Source organism: Moschus berezovskii, chromosome 18, assembly GCF_049115385.1.
Source record: "Moschus berezovskii isolate FMDL1 chromosome 18, NW_MosBer_1.0, whole genome shotgun sequence".
NCBI classification, from domain to species: domain Eukaryota; kingdom Metazoa; phylum Chordata; class Mammalia; order Artiodactyla; family Moschidae; genus Moschus; species Moschus berezovskii.
Window position 1 is genome coordinate 45,775,668 of NC_142477.1, and position 18,167 is coordinate 45,793,834.

General features: G+C 40.1%; 1 protein-coding gene across 4 annotated transcripts in view; it reads right to left on the reverse strand.

The window, feature by feature from the left end:
* The window catches only part of C18H5orf34 (chromosome 18 C5orf34 homolog), a 33,779-nt gene extending 15,848 nt beyond the window's left edge, over positions 1-17,931 (reverse strand). The window contains exons 1-7 of one of the 4 annotated variants that reach the window (XM_088827677.1): positions 17,456-17,931; positions 14,594-14,720; positions 13,289-13,522; positions 13,047-13,136; positions 9,507-10,150; positions 6,086-6,187; positions 2,612-2,735 (exon numbers count right to left, since the gene is read on the reverse strand). In XM_088827677.1, coding sequence (XP_088683803.1) covers positions 2,612-2,735; positions 6,086-6,187; positions 9,507-10,150; positions 13,047-13,136; positions 13,289-13,483 — 1,155 coding nt within the window. In that variant the 5' untranslated portion in view covers positions 13,484-13,522; positions 14,594-14,720; positions 17,456-17,931. The other 3 variants (XM_088827676.1, XM_088827678.1, XM_088827679.1) reach the window with 3 other exon arrangements.
* Between the last annotated feature and the right edge of the window lie 236 nt (positions 17,932-18,167).

An 18,167-nucleotide genomic window follows, 5' to 3' on the forward strand; every position in this document is an offset into this window, starting at 1 on the left:
TTTGTTCTTTATGCAAGAGATATTATTGTACATGCTTTTTTTTTTCTTTTTGGTCACTCTACGTGGCTTGTGGGATCTTAGTTCCCTGATCACCAGGGATTAAACCCTGGTCCACAGCAGTGAAAGCACAATCTTAACCCCTGGACCACCAGGGAATTCCCTGTACATGTCCTTATGTAACTTTTTTTTCACTCAGCCGCATCTTGGAGATCTTTCAATTTCTGTCTCTCTATGCATCTACATCTTCCTCATTCCTTTAAACTGCCTTGTGGCATTCCCACGATCTGCCAACCATAGCTTAGTTTACTATTTTTCTACTGATGAACATTTAGATTGCTTCCAGTGTTCCGCTACTACACACAAGACCACAGTTCACATCTTTGGCCATGCTTCTCCGTATATATGTGCTAATATTTTTCTAGGATAGATGTCTAAGAAGAATTTCTAGCCAATTTCACTTAATATTATCAAGTTGGCCCTCATGAAGGCTGTAAACTGATTGATGAGAGCACCCCTTTCCACACACCCTTGCTGGCAGTAGGTATTATCAACCTTTTGACAATTTGATGAGTGAAAAATGCTATATCATTGTTATCTTAATTTGCATTACTTTGATGCAAGTAGTAAAGTTGAACATGTTTTCAAATACTATGGGTTACACAGCACAACCATTCTTATCCTTTCCGTTCCGTTCCGTCGCTCAGTCGTGTCCGACTCTATGCGACCCCGTGGACTGTAGCCTACCAGGCTTCTCCGTCCATGGGATTCTCCAGGCAAGAATACTGGAGTGGGTTACCGTTTCCTTCTCCAGGGGATCTTCCCGACCCAGGGATCGAACCCGGGTCTCCCGCATTGGAGGCAGACGCTTTAACCTCTGAGCCACCGGGGAAGCCCTTCTTATCCTTTACTCATTTTCTATTAGGTTTTTTTGGTCTTACACTTAGCCTTTTAACCCATCTGGAATTTATTTTGGAGTGTGTGTTCAAGTAAGGAACAAACAATTTTACTCCAAAAGGAAAGCCAGCTGTTTCTAGATCTTTTCACTCAAGTAGACAGAGAAAGAGTGAATGCGTTGTACACAGGGGGTCTGAGATGTGAACCCAAAGCAGTCCACCACAAAGGCACGACTTGTCTGGAAGTTCTGTTTTATCCCCCAAACACATGCTGCTATTCCATGATACATTTGCTTCATTATAAAAATTATCACCCCTTCTCTATGATACCTTTGAGTAAAACTGAAGCTCCAGGAAGATATTCTGTATCTATCTTGTGTGTTTTGAACTCCAATAGATGGAAGTCAGCAGGGTAGATATTTATGTGTACCATTCTATTTGCCTGTTGATTATCTCGTGTGTCATGCTTTCATCTCACCTGCCCGTCTGCCTACTGACTGAGGACAGGAGCTTTTTGTCTCTACCCAGTACTTGGAAGTATCCTGCCTTCGAAAATTCAATTAGTATTTACTGAATAAATAAATACTTCCCTATAAATAGACTTCAGGAGGGAATCTGCTCTAATATATAGTAAAATATTTATGAATGAAATGATTTGAGGTATTTACTTAAAAATAAACAGGGAGAAGAAGGGGCAGCGGGAAGTACAGATGGAACACACCGGGTAATGGGTCATGAAAGTCAGTTACACTTGTGTTTCTACTTTTGTATATATTTGAAATTTTCCACAGTTAAAAAAAAAATCTGCTTAAGTTTTAAGTCTTCTCCCTAGCAATCTAACCACTCAAATATTCCACTCTGTAAAAGAGACAGAAAACATATATTCCATCCTGCAAAGCAAAGCTGTGTGATACTACGTTGACCCTTATAAAAGGGTGGATTTCAAGTGTCAGACTGGGAACAAGTAAATTTAGATTACTAACAAAATTTCCACATGATTATATTTTGGCCTGATATATTAAATATATCATGTTGTGTTTTCAATGACAGAACAATTCAGTTCAACTTTCTAATTGTATATAAAGATTTAAGAGTTAAGAAGTGTTTTAAATACCTGTGGTGGGGGAAAAAAACAATGTGCTTCTTAATGTGCAAATATTAATTCAAAGAAGTATCTGTCCGTCTGTCCTAAGTTGTGTTCAACTCTTTGCAACCCCATGGACTGCAGCCCACCAGGCTCTTCTGTCCATGGGATTCTCCAGGCAAGAATAATGGAGTGGGTTACCATTTCTTTCTCCAGGGGATCTTCCTGACCCAGGGATCGAACCTGTGTCTCTTATGTCTCTTGCACTGGCAGATGGGTTCTTTACCACTAGCGCCATCTGGGGAGCCCTCAAAGAAATATACTGATTCAAATATCACTAGTTTCAGTGTTTCCATTTGATGAGGTCTATGATAGAAGAATTACTGGTAGTAAAATTATATTAATTCTCTAGACTAAGAAGTAGTAGCAAGAAGTTCCCATATATATATTCAGATTATTTGGAAACAGCTATCTATCAAAAATCTTCTTGGACCTCCTTGGTGATCCAGTGATTAAGACCCCTTGTTTCCACTGCAGGGGGCATGGGTTCAATCCCTGTTTGCAGAAGTTCCCATGCACACACTGTGGCCAAAAAGAGAAAAAAAAAATCTTCTTGATCTTATTGTCAACATACCTCTTCTGATTCTTCTCGAATGGAATAATATGTAAAATAGTTCCCCAAATAAGCTCCTTCTGATTTGAAAACAGATCCATCTCCAGGATAAATCTCTACTGAGTTCATATGTTTATGGGTAAGTCTAGGGAAAAGAAATAATCATTAATTTTTTTTATTGAGATTAAAACATACATGAAGGCAATTTATAGAAGTCAGGCATCTTGTCTTATCATCCTGGTATCCCACTGACAGTCATAGTGGCTGGCACAGTAAAGTCACCAAAGCAATGCCTACTGCATATGACAACTCTAGAACCTAAAAATAATATTATTCTGTAATAATGAAACTAGTAGAATCAATACCTGATGAATGAGATTCAGTTCAGTTCAGTTCAGTCGCTCAGTCATGTCCGACTCTTTGCGACCCCATGAATCAAAGCACGCCAGGCCTCCCTGTCCATCACCAACTCCCGGAGCTCACTCAAACTCATGTCCATCGAGTCGGTGATGCCATCCAGCCATCTCATTCTCTGTCGTCCCCGTCTCCTCCCGCCCCCAATTCCTCCCAGCATCACTCTTTTCCAGTGAGTCAACTCATCGCATGAGGTGGCCGAAGTATTGGAGTTTCAGCTTTAGCATCAGTCCTTCCAATGAACACCCAGGATTGATCTCCTTTAGAATGGACTGGTTGGATCTCCTTGCAGTCCAAGGGACTCTCAAGAGTCTTCTCCAGCACCACAGTTCAAAAGCATCAATTCTCTGGCGATCAGCTTTCTTCACAGTCCAACTCTCACATCCATACATGACCACGGGAATGAGATTAGCTATGTGTAGATGCAGCCACCCTAAAAGAAGGTGACTGACTGTACCTGGAGCAGCCAGGTACAATAAAGGTATTGGGTATATAATGTATAAAAACTCAATCAATTTATTGAAACATGTATAAAGAATATATTATCAGAAGTGGGTGGGTTGAGGTCCCATTTGTTTATTTTTATTTCCATTACTCTAGCAGGTGGATCCAAAAATATATTGTTGTGATTTACATCAAGAATGTTCTGCCTATATTTTCCTCTAGGAGTTTTATAGTATATGGTCTTACATTTAGGTCTTTCAATCCATTTTGAGTTATTTTGTATACGGTGTTAGAGAACGTTCTAATTTCATTCTTTTACATGTTTTCTAGCACCACTTCTTGAAGAGACTGTCTCTTCCATTGCATAGTCTTGCCTTCTTTGTATTAGATTAATTCACCATAGATGCTTAAGTTCATTTCTGGGCTTTCTATGTGTTCTAGTGATCTATGTGTCTGTTTTTGTTAGTACCATACTGCTTTGATTATTGTAGCTTTGTGGTATAGTCTGAAGTCAGGAAACCTGATTCCTCCAGTTCTGTTTTTCTTTCTCAAGATTGTTTTGGCTATTTTGAGTCTTTTGTGTTTCCATACAAATTTTAAAATTATTTGTTCTAGTTCTACAAAAAATGCCAGTGTTAATTTGATAGGGATTACAATGAATCTGTAGATTGTCTTGGGTAGTATAGACATTTTAACAATATTGATTTTTTAAATCCAAGAACATGGTATATCTTCCCATCTGTTTGTGTCATCTTCAAATTCTTTCATTCAGTGTCTTATAGTTTTCAGAGTACAGGTCTTTTGTCTCTTTAGGTAGGTTTATTCCTAGGTTTATTCTTTTTGATGTGATGGTAAATGGGATTGTTTCCTTAACTTCTCTAAATGAAATTTATCTAAACCTAATTAAACATAAAAGGTTTTGCAGAGCAAAGGAAATCATAAACAAAATGAAAAGACAACCTATGGACTGGGAGAAAATATTTGAAAATGATGCTACTGACAAGGGATTAATTTCTAAAATATACTAACAGTTCATGCAGCTCAATATCAAAAAAATAAATAACTCAATCAAAAATGGGCAGAAGATCGAAGTAGACATTCTCCAAAGAAGACATACAGATGGCCAAGAGGCACATGAAAAAATGCTCAAGATTGCTAATTATTAGAGAAATGCAAAACTATAACGAGGTATTACCTCACAGCAGTCAGAATGGTCATTATAAAATGACCACAAATAACAAATGTTGGCAAGGATGTGGAGAAAAGGAACCCTTATACAATGTTGGTGGAAATGTAAATTGGTGCAGCCATTATGGAGAACAGTATAGTGGTTTCTTCAGAAACTAAAAGGAGAGTTACCATGATACAACAATCCCACTCCTGGGCACATGTCCCAGGAAAAAAGATAAACACACCCCAGTGTTCAGTGCAACATTATTGCCATAGCCAAAACATGGAAGCAACCTAAAAGTCAATCTACAGATGAATGGATAAAGATGCCATCTACCTATCTATCTATGTATATAAAATGGAATGTTACTCAGGCATAAAAAAGAATGAAATACTGCCATTTGCAGCAACATGGATGGACCTAGAGATTATCATACTAAGTGACATAAGTCAGACAGAGAAAGACAAATACCATATTTTTTTTCACTTGTATGTGAAATCTGAAAAAAAAAGATAAAAAAGATACAAAAGGACTTATTTATGAAACAGAAATAGACCCACAGACATAGAAAACAAATTTATGGTTACCAAAGGGGAAAGAATCAAGGGGGTGGATAAATTAGGAGTTTAGGACTAAACTGAACTGAACTGAACTGTAATAAACTAGATGACCAACAGGGACCTACTGTATAGCACAGGGAACTACACCCAATATTTTGTAATAAACTATAAGGGAAAAGAATCTGAAAAAGAAAAAAAGAATATATACATATGTATACTGAATCACTTTACAGTACACCTGCAACTAACATAACACTGTAAACCAACTGTACTTCAATAAAATTATTTTAATAATTTTTTTTTTCTTAAAGAGAGAAGGGGGTGGGTTTTCATGCAGGAAAAGGAGAATCCAAAAGAGAAAATATTTCACAAATTTCTTCTAGCATTATTTACAGAAGTGAAACTCTGAATCTAGCCAACACTAAGTACTCCAGTCACTAGAGGTATACTTTGGGGTAGAACAGGGATAATTCTATAGAATAGTTTAGATATAGAGGAGACAGTCAGTGAATATTTGCTGCATGAATGATGTCCAAAATCTCTCCTGGGCTAGTGAACTTCTTCCCTAGTTCCATGCTCAACAGGCAACCCTCTGATATGTCTAAGATGACAAGGTCCCCTTTTCTTAGAAGGGGTATCTTAAATAACTGGCAAAACATTTCATTCTCAAGCAAAACTAATCCCTCACTGGCTTTGGTGCTGTCACAAAAATCTTGTGATTATGGTTAGTGTGAGTCAGTCACAAAATACCTAGGTGCACTATGAGACCTGTAAAACATAAGGCCAACACAGGAAAATGGTGGTCCTGGCAAAACTGTATCCTCTTGGGGGAGTCCATCCCTGAGGCTAGCTCTATACCCTCTGTGATATCACTAAATAGTTCCAAATATAACAGAAGAGGCTTACCTATAGGTAACACCCTTGTACCAAACCACTTTGACTAGTTCATGGTAGGAATATTCTTCTTTACCAAACTGTTTCTGTGAAAGTGAATCAGAAAAGTTCCACCTGTGAAGGACAAAAATCCAAACTATTAACTCTGGCTGCTTGATAGAATTACCTTTAGAAGTCAACAAAACAGTGCTACTGTAGTAAGACTTACATCTTGCTTATATTAGATTTAAAAAAAGTAAAAATACAAAAGTACATTAATGAAATTTAAAACTACAGTTGACCCTTGAATAACATGGGGGTGGGGGCACTGACCCCAGTTGTAGGGAAAGAGCAAATTAGCCAAGATGGTGTGGTCAGGCTCTCTCGCTCCATGGCCTCTTGCTCTTGTGCTGTTTTGTAAATAATGATTATGTAACAGCTGAGATCATTTATAATGCTGCACATAAGGAGGTACTTGCTTGGTCACGGGTTACTCTGTGCTGTATGCCTGTATGAGCTCCACCATGAAAGCCCTGGCTGCTGCTGCATCAGGGTTACATTGGAGTGGCATCATGGTCATCTTATATGAGGTTATGTTATGCCTGCGTTATGGCTACACTATGGTTATGTTATGGCTGCTACTCCAGCTGCTGCATCAGCCAGGAGAGACGCTGTGTTATGCCAGCCAGGAGAATAACGTGTCTGCAGTTCATTCCTACAGCCTCTTAGCTCATGCCTTGCCCACTCTGGGTTCAGCAAACAGTGTGAACGGCAAGACAACTGGTGCTGTGAATGGGATCAGCAATACACCAGTGCAGTAGAAAACCAAGTACTATTATCTCTGTTTCAAAAACAAAGGCGCTGATAAATGACTCACCCACAGGCAGGAAGCTGAAACACTTTGGCTAAAATCAGGACTCAAACCCTAGTTCTGCTGATTCCACAAACTGTGATCTCTAATCAAACACAAACTCTCCCCCACATTTAGAAATTTAAAGATGTAAAAAGTTAAAATGCAGGTACTATATTTATTGAAAAAAATCTGCATACAAGTGGACTAACATAGTTCAAATCTGTGTTGTCCAAGAGTCAACTGTAATCTTATTTTCCACATATTTTCTTAGTATTTTTAATAATCTCATTGTTGAATCTCAGCATAAATATATGTTAAGTTTTACTAACCTTAAAAATTTAGGATTCAAACAATATTTACTGAAATACTGATGGTGGGCCAGATACTGTGCTACACACACTGGATATTACACTCAAGAGAGCAGACATGGTCCCTGCCCTCAGTGGAGAATTTTATCCAGAACAGATATTAAACAGTAGATACTGAACATCAAGAAAGGAGAACCACCGGATGCTGTGGATTGTATGGGCTTCCCTGATGGCTGAGCAGTAAAGAATCTGCCTCCAATCCAAGAGACCCAGGAGACGTGGGTTTGATCCGTGGGTTGAGAAGATCCTCTGAAGGAGGAAATGGCAACCTGCTCCAGTATTCTTGCCTGGAAAATCCCATGGACAAAGGAACCTGGTGGGCTACAAATGGTCCCAAGAGTCAGACACAACTGAGCGCACACACACACTCTGGGCTTCTTTGGTGACTCAGTGGTAAAGAATCTGCCTGCTATACAGGAGATGTGGGTTCAATCCTGGGTCAGGAAGATCCCCTGGAGAAGGAAATGGAAACCCGCTCCAGTATTCCTGCCTGGGAAATCCCATGGGCAGAGGAGCCTGGCGGGCTACAGTCCATGGGGTCACAAGAGTCAGACAGGACCTAGCGGCTAAACCACCACCATGTATTGTATACAGTCTAGTCCTGTCTAAGAAATAAGGCTTATGCTAAGACCTGGAAATGAGCATAAGTTAGTGAGCTTAGAGAGAGAAAGGGAGTGTTCCAGGCACAGGAAAGAGCAGGTAGTAAAATAAAGTGGTAAAAGAAAGCTTGGGCAAGCATTTGAGGGAAGGCAAGAAGTTCAGTTTAGGGATTTCCCCGGTAGTGCAGTGGCTAAGACATCATGCTGCCAATTCAGGGACCTGGGTTCGATCCCTGGTAAGGGAACTAGATCTCATATGCTGCAACTAAAAAGATTCAGCATGCCACAGCTAAGACCCAGCACAGCCAAACATACACACACATTAAAGTTCAGTTTAGTATAGAGAGGGCAAGGGCAAGAGTGGTGAGGATTACAGATCCAGGAATGGACCAGATAATGGAAGGCCCATTCAGTCGTGTTTAAGGATAATCAAGTTATTGAGAAATTATTCATTTAGAAGCGTTAATCTCTTTTCATGTATACTAACAACACTGGAATTCCCAATTCTAACTAGATAATCATGACAAGCCTAAAAATAAGTCCTGCATTTTGTTTTTCAGTAACAAATAAGTACTCAGAAAAGGACCTGAGATCACATCCCAATTCTACAAGCACCAGCTGTGAGACTTTGGTTGGGTTAACATTTCCATGTCTCAAGTTCCTCTACAGTGTGGGGGGTGATAATAGTACTTACCTCAAGGGTTGACTATGAGGATGAAATAGGTAAAGTATAACTGCACCTCACACAAAGTAGTGGTTTGTGCTATTATCATTATTACTACACTACTTATACAGAGTTCATGTTAAAAATCTGTAACCATTAGGTTATTCATCTCTTAATGATGGTAAAAGGTTTGTACCTAGCCATCCAGAGGTCTCTCCATGTTTATCCCTTTTGAAATGGACATATTCACGCATGTTGCACATGTGCTATGTCACTTCAGTGTGTCCGACTCTGTGTAACCCTATGGACCATAGCCTGCCAGGCTCCTCTGTCCACGGGATTCTCCAGGCAAGAATGCTGGAGTAGGCTGCCATGCTCTCCTGCAGGGCATCTCCCTGACCCAGGAATTGACCCCACATCTCTTACGTCACCTTCACTGGTAGGCAGGATTTTTACCATTAGTGCTGCCTGGGAAGCCCAGACACACTTACACTGAGTTAACCAAAGACAAGGGTATTCTCCGAGGCTATGTATGAACAAGGAACCCATGATCACAAACTTGTCAGGTCCATGCTATAGCAACAGAAGTAACAGGTTCCACTGAGCAGCAGCTGACATGTCTTAGAGCTGGTGCCACAGAATTCTGTGCCACCACTTACTGCACTTTATCAAAATTCCCAGTGACAGGGGTCCTTACTAGACTCTAAGCTCCTAGAGAGCACAGACTCGGCCTCAGTCACCTCCACAGTCTCCGTGCTTAGCAAAGTACCTAGTGTAGTATATAAAGGAAGAAATATAAGTAGCACATTAGCTAGGGACATTATTTCCTATCTGTTATAAGCAAAGTTTAAGATCAACTGAACTTTCCTTATGCATGGTATCTATCAGATGATTCAGATAGATAAATGATCCTTAGGTGAGGTCTGGTTTTGACAAAAGTGTTAGGATAAATAAGTCATTCTTCCATTACCTGTGCAAGTGTGGGGCAGGACAGCTCAGTAACAGGGCCCTGGGAAGAATAGAAACTTCTTTTCCTCTTTCCTCAGAAACATCAGAAGTTAACATTCTCTTCTGGGTGATATCTGCATCCATTCCAGACATACTGCTGATTTTATTGTGAAAATGAAGTGCTAAAGACAAAGGGTATTTCCATTCCTCCGGACAGGAGGCCACAGACCAGCACTGCTTTACCCATGTGTATACACATGTGTCTTTCGTATGAGGTGAAGACGGCACCTCCCTCCCTTGGGCTCCATTCACACAACTCTTCTCTGAAGGTTCCTTGGATTTCATGATCTGATGATAAAGTTCATTTTCTTTATTCTTCAGTCTCTGTCCTGATAAACTTCCATGTGTATAGATTTTGCCAGCTTTTTCAACCTGTTTGTCCTTTTTGCCTTTATTATTTTTTTCGGACACTTCTATAGATGAGTATGGCTTCTGGCTTACTTTACACAAAAAATGTACTGTAAATTCATGCTGGGATTTGGGCAGGCAAAGGTATGCGTGACCATCTGAAGATGATATCCTCACAGTGCCATTCTGCATACACGTCATGCCATCACCAGTGTCAAGATCAGGCCATCTCACTTCTGAGATATCAATCAAGATACGCTGAGACGAGGGGAAGAAAAGGAACGGTATTTTCTGTTAACAGTTCACGTTTTCCATCAATTGATACTTAACATATTATAGAAGAAAGCTCTTAAAAGTTTTGTCCTTTACCATTTAGAAATAATGAAAAATGTCAGTCTATATATGGTTTTCCAGAGAACATTTGATATTATTATCTCTCTCAGAAAAGTAGACAAAACACACACACACACACTGACAAACAGGACAGAAAAGAAAAAGAAAAATCATCTTGATTATTTTTAATGTCAAACATATTCCGATTTAAAGTGTACAATGCATCAGAGATAAATAGATTTGCAGCCCCTCCCAAAAAGTCTATTCTGAAAAAAGAATATAAATGAGAGAAGACCAGCACAACTGTATGAAAAAGCAATCATACCATAAATGGTATGGAACTAGCATAAAAATCAACAGAACAATTTAGAGAATACAGAAACAGACTCAACCATATCATAAAATGTTGCATATGGTAACACAATGTTTTCAGAACAAGGGGGTAAAGGGAGAATTAAGTATTTAACAGATGGTACTGAAATTATTCAATAGCATTGGGAAATGCTATGTCAAACGATTATCACATGGACTAAATAGGATACATGTACAAGGTACTTGTCCTATAGAGGTACATCACACACTAAAATAAATTCCAGGTGCCTTAAAAGGTAACATTAAAAAAAAAATCAAATTGCTCAAAGGTAAACTGATCTAAACCAACAGCAAACAGATTTGTAATGGGTAACAGAGCCTGCTGCATCTTTTCATATAAGATAAACACAGTGAGTGTCATATAAGTCTTTTAATCACTTATGCTTGCCAAATCACATATTTCATCTTCCATTTATATAAAACCTTAAAACTTACAAAAACTATTGTCAAGAAAGCCTTGTAAATTTACAATGCTGTCTGTGTGTACAGATGTTAGTGTGCTAAAATGAAGGGTAGCAGTCACGTCATTTGCAGCAACACGGATGCAACTAGAGATTGTCGTACTAAGTGAAGTAAGCCAGACACAGAAAGACAAATACCATATGACAGCACTTACATGTGGAATCTAAACTGTGGCACAAATGAACCTACTTACAAAACAGAACAGACTCACAGACACAGAGATCAGCCTTGGAGAGGGAGTGGAGAGGGATGGACTGACTGGTAATTTGAGGTTGGTACTCTTGCCTAGAAAATCCCGTGGACGGAGGAGCCTGGTAGGCTGAAGTCCATGGGGTCGCTACAAGTCAGACATGACTGAGCGACTTCACTTTCACTTTTCACTTTCACATATGGAGAAGGAAATGGCAACCCACTCCAGTGTTCTTGCCTGGAGAATCCCAGGGACGGGGGAGCCTGGTGGGCTGCCGTCTATGGGGTCGCACAGAGTCGGACACGACTGAAGTGACTTAGCAGCAGCAGCAGCAGCAGCAGATGCAAAGTATTACATTAGAATGGATAAACAATGGATACTGCATAGCACAGGGAACCATAGCCAATCTGCTGAGATAAACCATAATGGAATAGAATATTTTAAAAAATGTACATATGTGTAAAACTGAGTTATTTTGCTGTACAGCAGAGACAGCAGAGACTAACACAATATTGTAAATCAACTATACTTCAATTAAAAGAAATATAAAAAAAAGTAAGGCCAGTATTCATTGATGGCAAAGCTGCTTTATAAGGATGATCAGTTAAGACAATTGTTTTTTCTAGAATTAGACTATCTAATGCAGCAACAGCAGCAAGCTATGTAGTTTCAGTGAATTGTTACTCAAAAGATACAGTGGGAAAATGGCCCTGTAAACAAAGTTGCTGCTGCTACTGCTAAGTCACTTCAGTCGTGTCCGACTCTGTGTGACCCCATAGATGGAAGCCCACCAGGCTCCCCCGTCCCTGGGATTCTCCAAGCAAGAACACTGGACTTGGTTGCCATTTCCTTCTCCAATGTGTGAAAGTGAAAAGTGAAAGTGAAGTCGCTCAGTCGTGTCCGACCCTTAGCGACCCCACGGACTGCAGCCTACCAGGCTGCTCCATCCATGGGGTTTTCTAGGCAAGAGTACTGGAGTGGCTTGCCACTGCCTTCTCCGAGTAAACAAAGTTACTGGCTTACAATTTTTGACTCCTTTGCCATGAGACAATGTAATAGAAAATTACTCAGCAGGCAGGCAAGCATCATGTCTACAGCAGAAAGTGGCTAAGAGCCATAGTCTTCAGAGTCAGATTGACTGGGTTCAGATCCTGACTTTGCCATTTAGAAAAATTTCATGGACAAATTAGGTAAACAGTCTGAGATTTAGTTCTCTCATCTGTAAAAAGGGGCTGGTAGTAGTCAATATACCTGTTCTGATTGTTTGAACATCCATTTTGATTAGCAGATACTCATGCCATACTGAAGCTATTAAAATTTTTCTATATCATTCCTAGAACTTGGCACATAGTAACCCCTCAAGAAATGATGGTTATTGTTACTCCTAAAAGTTGAAAATAGAATAAAAGAATAAAACGTGTATACCCATAAGTAATTACACATCTCTCCTACACATCATCTCCACATAAGCTACTGAAAATGGCCACATAATTTCTTAATTTTGATACCTTTGAGAATCAGGAAATCACCAATCTATAAAGTTCTGAGTATAATCCTCTGATACAAAAATGAGAAAAGGGAAAAAAAGGCACAGAGATACACTATGTAACTTCTGTGTCTCCAGGAACAAAATATCAGTTGAAAATATCAGTCTGTTGAAATGTACAGGCCTATGCATTGTATAGCAACATGTCTATGCTCGGTGTCATGAAGAAAAAAACCTAAATATTAAACTACCTGTTTGTAATCACTTGTCCTCAAATATTTGTTTTAAAAATGAGGTTTAAAAAATGTTACCGTTTTCATTTCAGAAGGTATGATGCTTTCAGATAAAAAAGGATAGGTAGCAAAAGAGTTACGAAAATCGAGGGCTCGTTGTAACCGCTCCTACAAAAAAAAACACAAAGTAATTTTTTAAAATGATTTGAAAATCAATTTAGAATGACAGTAATCCAGAATATTAGCCATTTTCTATATTCTGGACACCTCAACAATATTTTAGTATGAAAAGGAGTAGTTTTTGTGTCATCTTTACTTACTCGGTAAGCGCTAATAACAAAGTGTGTCCTTTGGCGAATTCTTTCTGGCTGTTGTAAAGGATGTGCTGAAACAGGAGGTGCCTTTTCAAATAAAAATTCAGAGCCACAGGGAGAAAGCTGCAATCTGGAACCATCAATATACTGCACTTGCACTAAATCATCTTCATAAAGTACCATTTGCACTTCAGCCGCCATTCCTGTGACTGTGGATAAAATGTCCTTCCAAGGCAAAGGCTGAAGGAAATAGCAAATACAGTCGCACCAATAATTCTCTTCACATACAAAAGTTCTATCAAAATAAACGGATGAACATAAGCAAAACACACTGCCACTGAGCTTACTTTTTTGGATAAAAAGTGATGATCTTACCCTGATCTGACCTGAATGCCTTGATTAATCCTGAGGGCTTTACCTCAGTAGTGTGGGAAGATAATCGGGAGGGAGAAGACAGCCTACCAAGTTATAACTGCCCTTATCATTTTAGTAGCTTTACTTCTGAAGTTTAACTTCTGAAAATTGGATGCTCAGGATCTCACTTCAAATAACAAGCAAATTCCATCTTTGCAAAAAGAATACAGCAAATCAGAGACTTCCTGGTGCTCCAGTGGTTAAGACTCCATGCTCTCAATGTAGGGGTCCCAGGTTTGATCCCTGGTCAGGAAACTAGATCCCACATGTTGCAAATAAGACCTGGGGCAGTCAAATAAATAAATAAATATTTAAAAAAAAAAAGAAGAAAAATGTAGCAAATCATTTGTAGTACATGTAAAAGGCAGGTCAAAAGTAACGATAAAATAGTTGAAAGTAACACCTGGATTCCTGCCACTAGCCTGGCATTATGGAAGTAGCTCCATGTCACAACTCAGAAAGCTAACTAACCAGCTAGTGAATTAGATTCGTCTTGTTCACTGAATTCGATTTCCTCTTCTTCACCTCTAAAATGTCTCTGTATTTTCACCTATGCTTTCCACACAGGTATGATGGAAGGGGAATGGAAGGGTTGGGTTCCATTCACACTCGACCAGTCCCCAGCTATAAACCTCAGGTTGGTTGGTTCCTTATTGGTAAAATGGGGGTAGTAACAGGATTGCTGTGAGGATTAAATGAGACAACATACGCAGCAGTGCCAGTAGTGTGAATGCTGCTTTGCAGGAGCTCAACAGATTTCCCAATTCTTTCTAGAACTAACCACAGCCCCTATTACTAGGACATTATCTCCTTCTGTTACCCAGGTGATCAAGTTTCACCTGACCAAAAAAAATAAAATAATAGTAACTTTCCATGGATACCACTTTCCCAGCTTACCTCTGTTTCCTACCAATAAACTTCTCAGGTGAAGTATTCACTCAGTGTCAACTTTGTCTTTTTTTTTGGCCGAGCTTCGAGGCATGCGAGATCTCAGTACACTGACGAGGGATCCAACCTAAGCCCCCTGCATTGGGAACATGAGTCTTAATCACTGGACTGCCAGGCAAGTCCCAGCATCCACTTTCTCTCCCAACAATCTTCAGTGCTTGCAATCCAGCTTTCTCTGTCACCTCACTATTGAAATTGTTTCACAATGGTCACCAGTATCTCCCTACACCCAATGACTTCAGTCTTCATCCTGCTAAATTAGCCAATATGTGACGGTGTTGTCTTTCTTTGCACCAAACTCTCTTCTTCTGCCTTTTATGTAAAAGGGGTGGTGGTGCCTTGATCCCCCCACCCCCTCTATGTCTGTTCTTCTTAATAGTTTAACCGTTGCTCTTCTTCACCATTCTCTTAAATCAAGGGATTCATCACCACCTGACCTTCAGTTCAGTTCAGTTCAGTCGCTCAGTCGTGTCCCACTCTTTGCGACCCCATGAATCACAGCATGCCAGGCCTCCCTGTCCATCACCAACTCCTGGAGTTCACTCAAACTCATGTCCATCGAGTCGGTGATGCCATCCAGCCATCTCATTCTCTGTCGTCCCCTTCTCCTCCCGCCCCCAATCCTTCCCAGCATCAGAGTCTTTTCCAGTGAGTCAACTCTTTGCATGAGGTGGCCAAAGTATTGGAGTTTCAGATGCTAAAGCTGATACTCCACCTGACCTTAGTCCCCATTTTATCTCTTCTTACTAGATACACTTATGTTGCTCTTATGGCCACCCTTAAAAGGCTTTTATGCTTTTAAAAAAAATCTTACCCATTTCATTGTATGTAATTAGCTACATATGATATAGCCTACAATCTTTGGCAGAGTATGTCAATATATAAATATTAAACAACATGATCTCTCCTGAGGAAATTCACACAACTTTATTCATTCTCTTTCTCTAGAGAACTTCCAAATCTACCTGAGCTCTGTCCAGAGCATCCAGCAGCCTGAAGGAGCTCTCTCCATGTCCTGGTTCCACAGATAAATCAAACTCAACATCACTTCCACTCAAGGAAGACTTCTGTTAATACCCTCGAATTCACTTTCATTCTTAACTCCCTCAAGGCCAACCTACAAACAGTAGCTAGAAGGACCCTGTAACATAAAAATGAGATTTAACCCCTTCTGACTTAAACCCAACATTTGCACTTAGAATAAAATCCGGATTCTTAACCACAGCCTATAAAAGCCATCAATCTGCACCTATCTACTTCTTCAATGTCTTCTCCTAACTTTCTCCTTATTCAGGACACTTTAGCTACATTGGCTTTTTAAATGTTTTTTTAAGAAGCTGTAACGCATCTCAGATGGAGAAGGAAATGGCAGCCCACTCCAGTGTTCTTGCCTGGAGAATCCCAGGGATGGGGGAGCCTGGTGGGCTTCCGTCTATGGGGTCGCACAGAGTCGGACACGACTGAAGTGACTTAGCAGCAGCAGCAACGCATCTCAGAACCTTTGCGCTATTCTTTTGCCTAGTATGCCCTTTCCCTGACTCTACATGACTGGCTCTTTGGCACCGTTAATATCTCAGCACAAATATCTAACTTCCTCAAAGGCCTAAACTGACCAGTTAAAAGTTGTTCCCAACCATGACTTTTTATCCATTTCATCGTTTTTCTTCGTAACATCTATTACTATCAAAATGGGTTCTATTTGTGTACTTGCTTTTTGTCTTTTTTCATGGGACTTCCCTGGTGGCTCATATGATAAAGAATCTGCCTGCAATTTAGGAGACCCGGGGTTTGATCCCAGGGTCATGGACAAAAACTCAAGGAGAGCAGAGACTTCATCTTTCTTATTCACATTTGTATCCCTGGCATCTAAAACAATACTTGGCCAATAGTAATAAGGGAGCAATAACTATTTAATCATAAATACATAAGTAATATATAAGAATATATGTGAATTTTAAAATTCTTGCTCCTCCTGAATTTGCAATTTGAGTCAATGGTATCTCAATTTGACTTCTTAATGTTTCCCTTCACACCCTTGTGACAAGTCCTGTTGATTCTGTTTGTCTCTCCATAAATCTGGCTCTTTTCTATTTCTGGTCAACTTTTCCCTCCAGTCCTGTAAACTGTCTGGGACCTTTTCCCAGTTTTCCCCCTCTCCAATCCATTTCCAGTATTCCCCTCATTGGTAATTTTCCACAACCCAGACCACACTAACCACTTGACATCATTTGTTTACATACTTGTTAACAGGCAATAAATACTCACAGCATTAAATACATTTAAATTGAGGTTATATGTATCCTATATACGAACGAGGTCCACTTGCTATTTCAGAAAAAACAGGTGCAGATACACAGTCAAAAAATATATTTTCTCATACCAACTGGAAAAAGGCTTCTATCTTAAGCCAAGATTTTTTTTTCCAACAGCTTATTCTGGTATAATTGTTGCTTAGATTATTTAAATTATCAAGCAGATACAAGAAACAGTGAGAATATCTTAAGTTCCTGCCATCATTAATAATAATAATCTGGCTCCAATCTACATTTCCAGCGTCATGTCTACTTTGACCAAAAATTTTGTTCTCGACCTTAATGGGAACTGCATCAAACCCGTATCTACAGAAAAAGCCTCATCCAAACAACCAACGTCTTCCACTCACACAGCAAGCAGTTCTGAGCTTTAAAGCATGGAAACGAGGCCCATCAACAGCCCTTGTGCTTTGGTTTGTCAAAAGATACTCAAGAGTAGCAGCTTGTGCTCCTGCCTACGACGCTTCTCAAGGAGGATTTCTTGAATTTGACAAGTTACCAGCAAGCAATGTTTCTCGATGAAAGAACAGTCATAACCGAGAGGAGTTAAGGCTACAGGGAGGAGGTCTGGCGGTCTCTCGTCAAGTCCGAGTAGCCGGGGACCGCGGCAGCTGCCACCGCGGAGACGACCCGAAGGCAAACAGTCGCAATTCAAACCTTCCCGCACCCTAGGAAACCCGCCCGTTTTACCGAGGAAGACCGGAAGTCCTGGCCTAACCGAGCCCGCCCCTCTCACAGAAGGGCGGGACCGGAAGTAGGGGCCGGGGCTCTCAGTCCGGAAGTTGGTCGGCTACTCTCCGGTTTTTACTTCCGGCACCCGCCAAGGAACCGGTCAGACCTGGTTGTGATAAGGGTGCTGAGGACGAGCGTTTTGATGCTCTAGCCGAGATAGCTAGACTTGGAATTTAGTGGAGTGATACTATTTAAATAATCTAAACAATTATGCGTCAATAGAGCGGTTAAAAAAATTGAGCGAAGATAGAGACCTCTGCTTTCCTAGTTTGATGTCAGAAAATATCGTTCACCTGTTTCTTTGCACCTTTAAATTTTTTGTTTACAGCAGCAAATGAACGCGTCTGCTATATTTATTGTAACTGAAACAAACATTTGAGGAGAGTCTACTGTGTCCTTGGCGTGCTCCGTGGATAAAGCAGGGAATGAGATCCAGGGTCGGGAATGGGGGCTAGAGATTAACTGGAAAGAAACTAGAC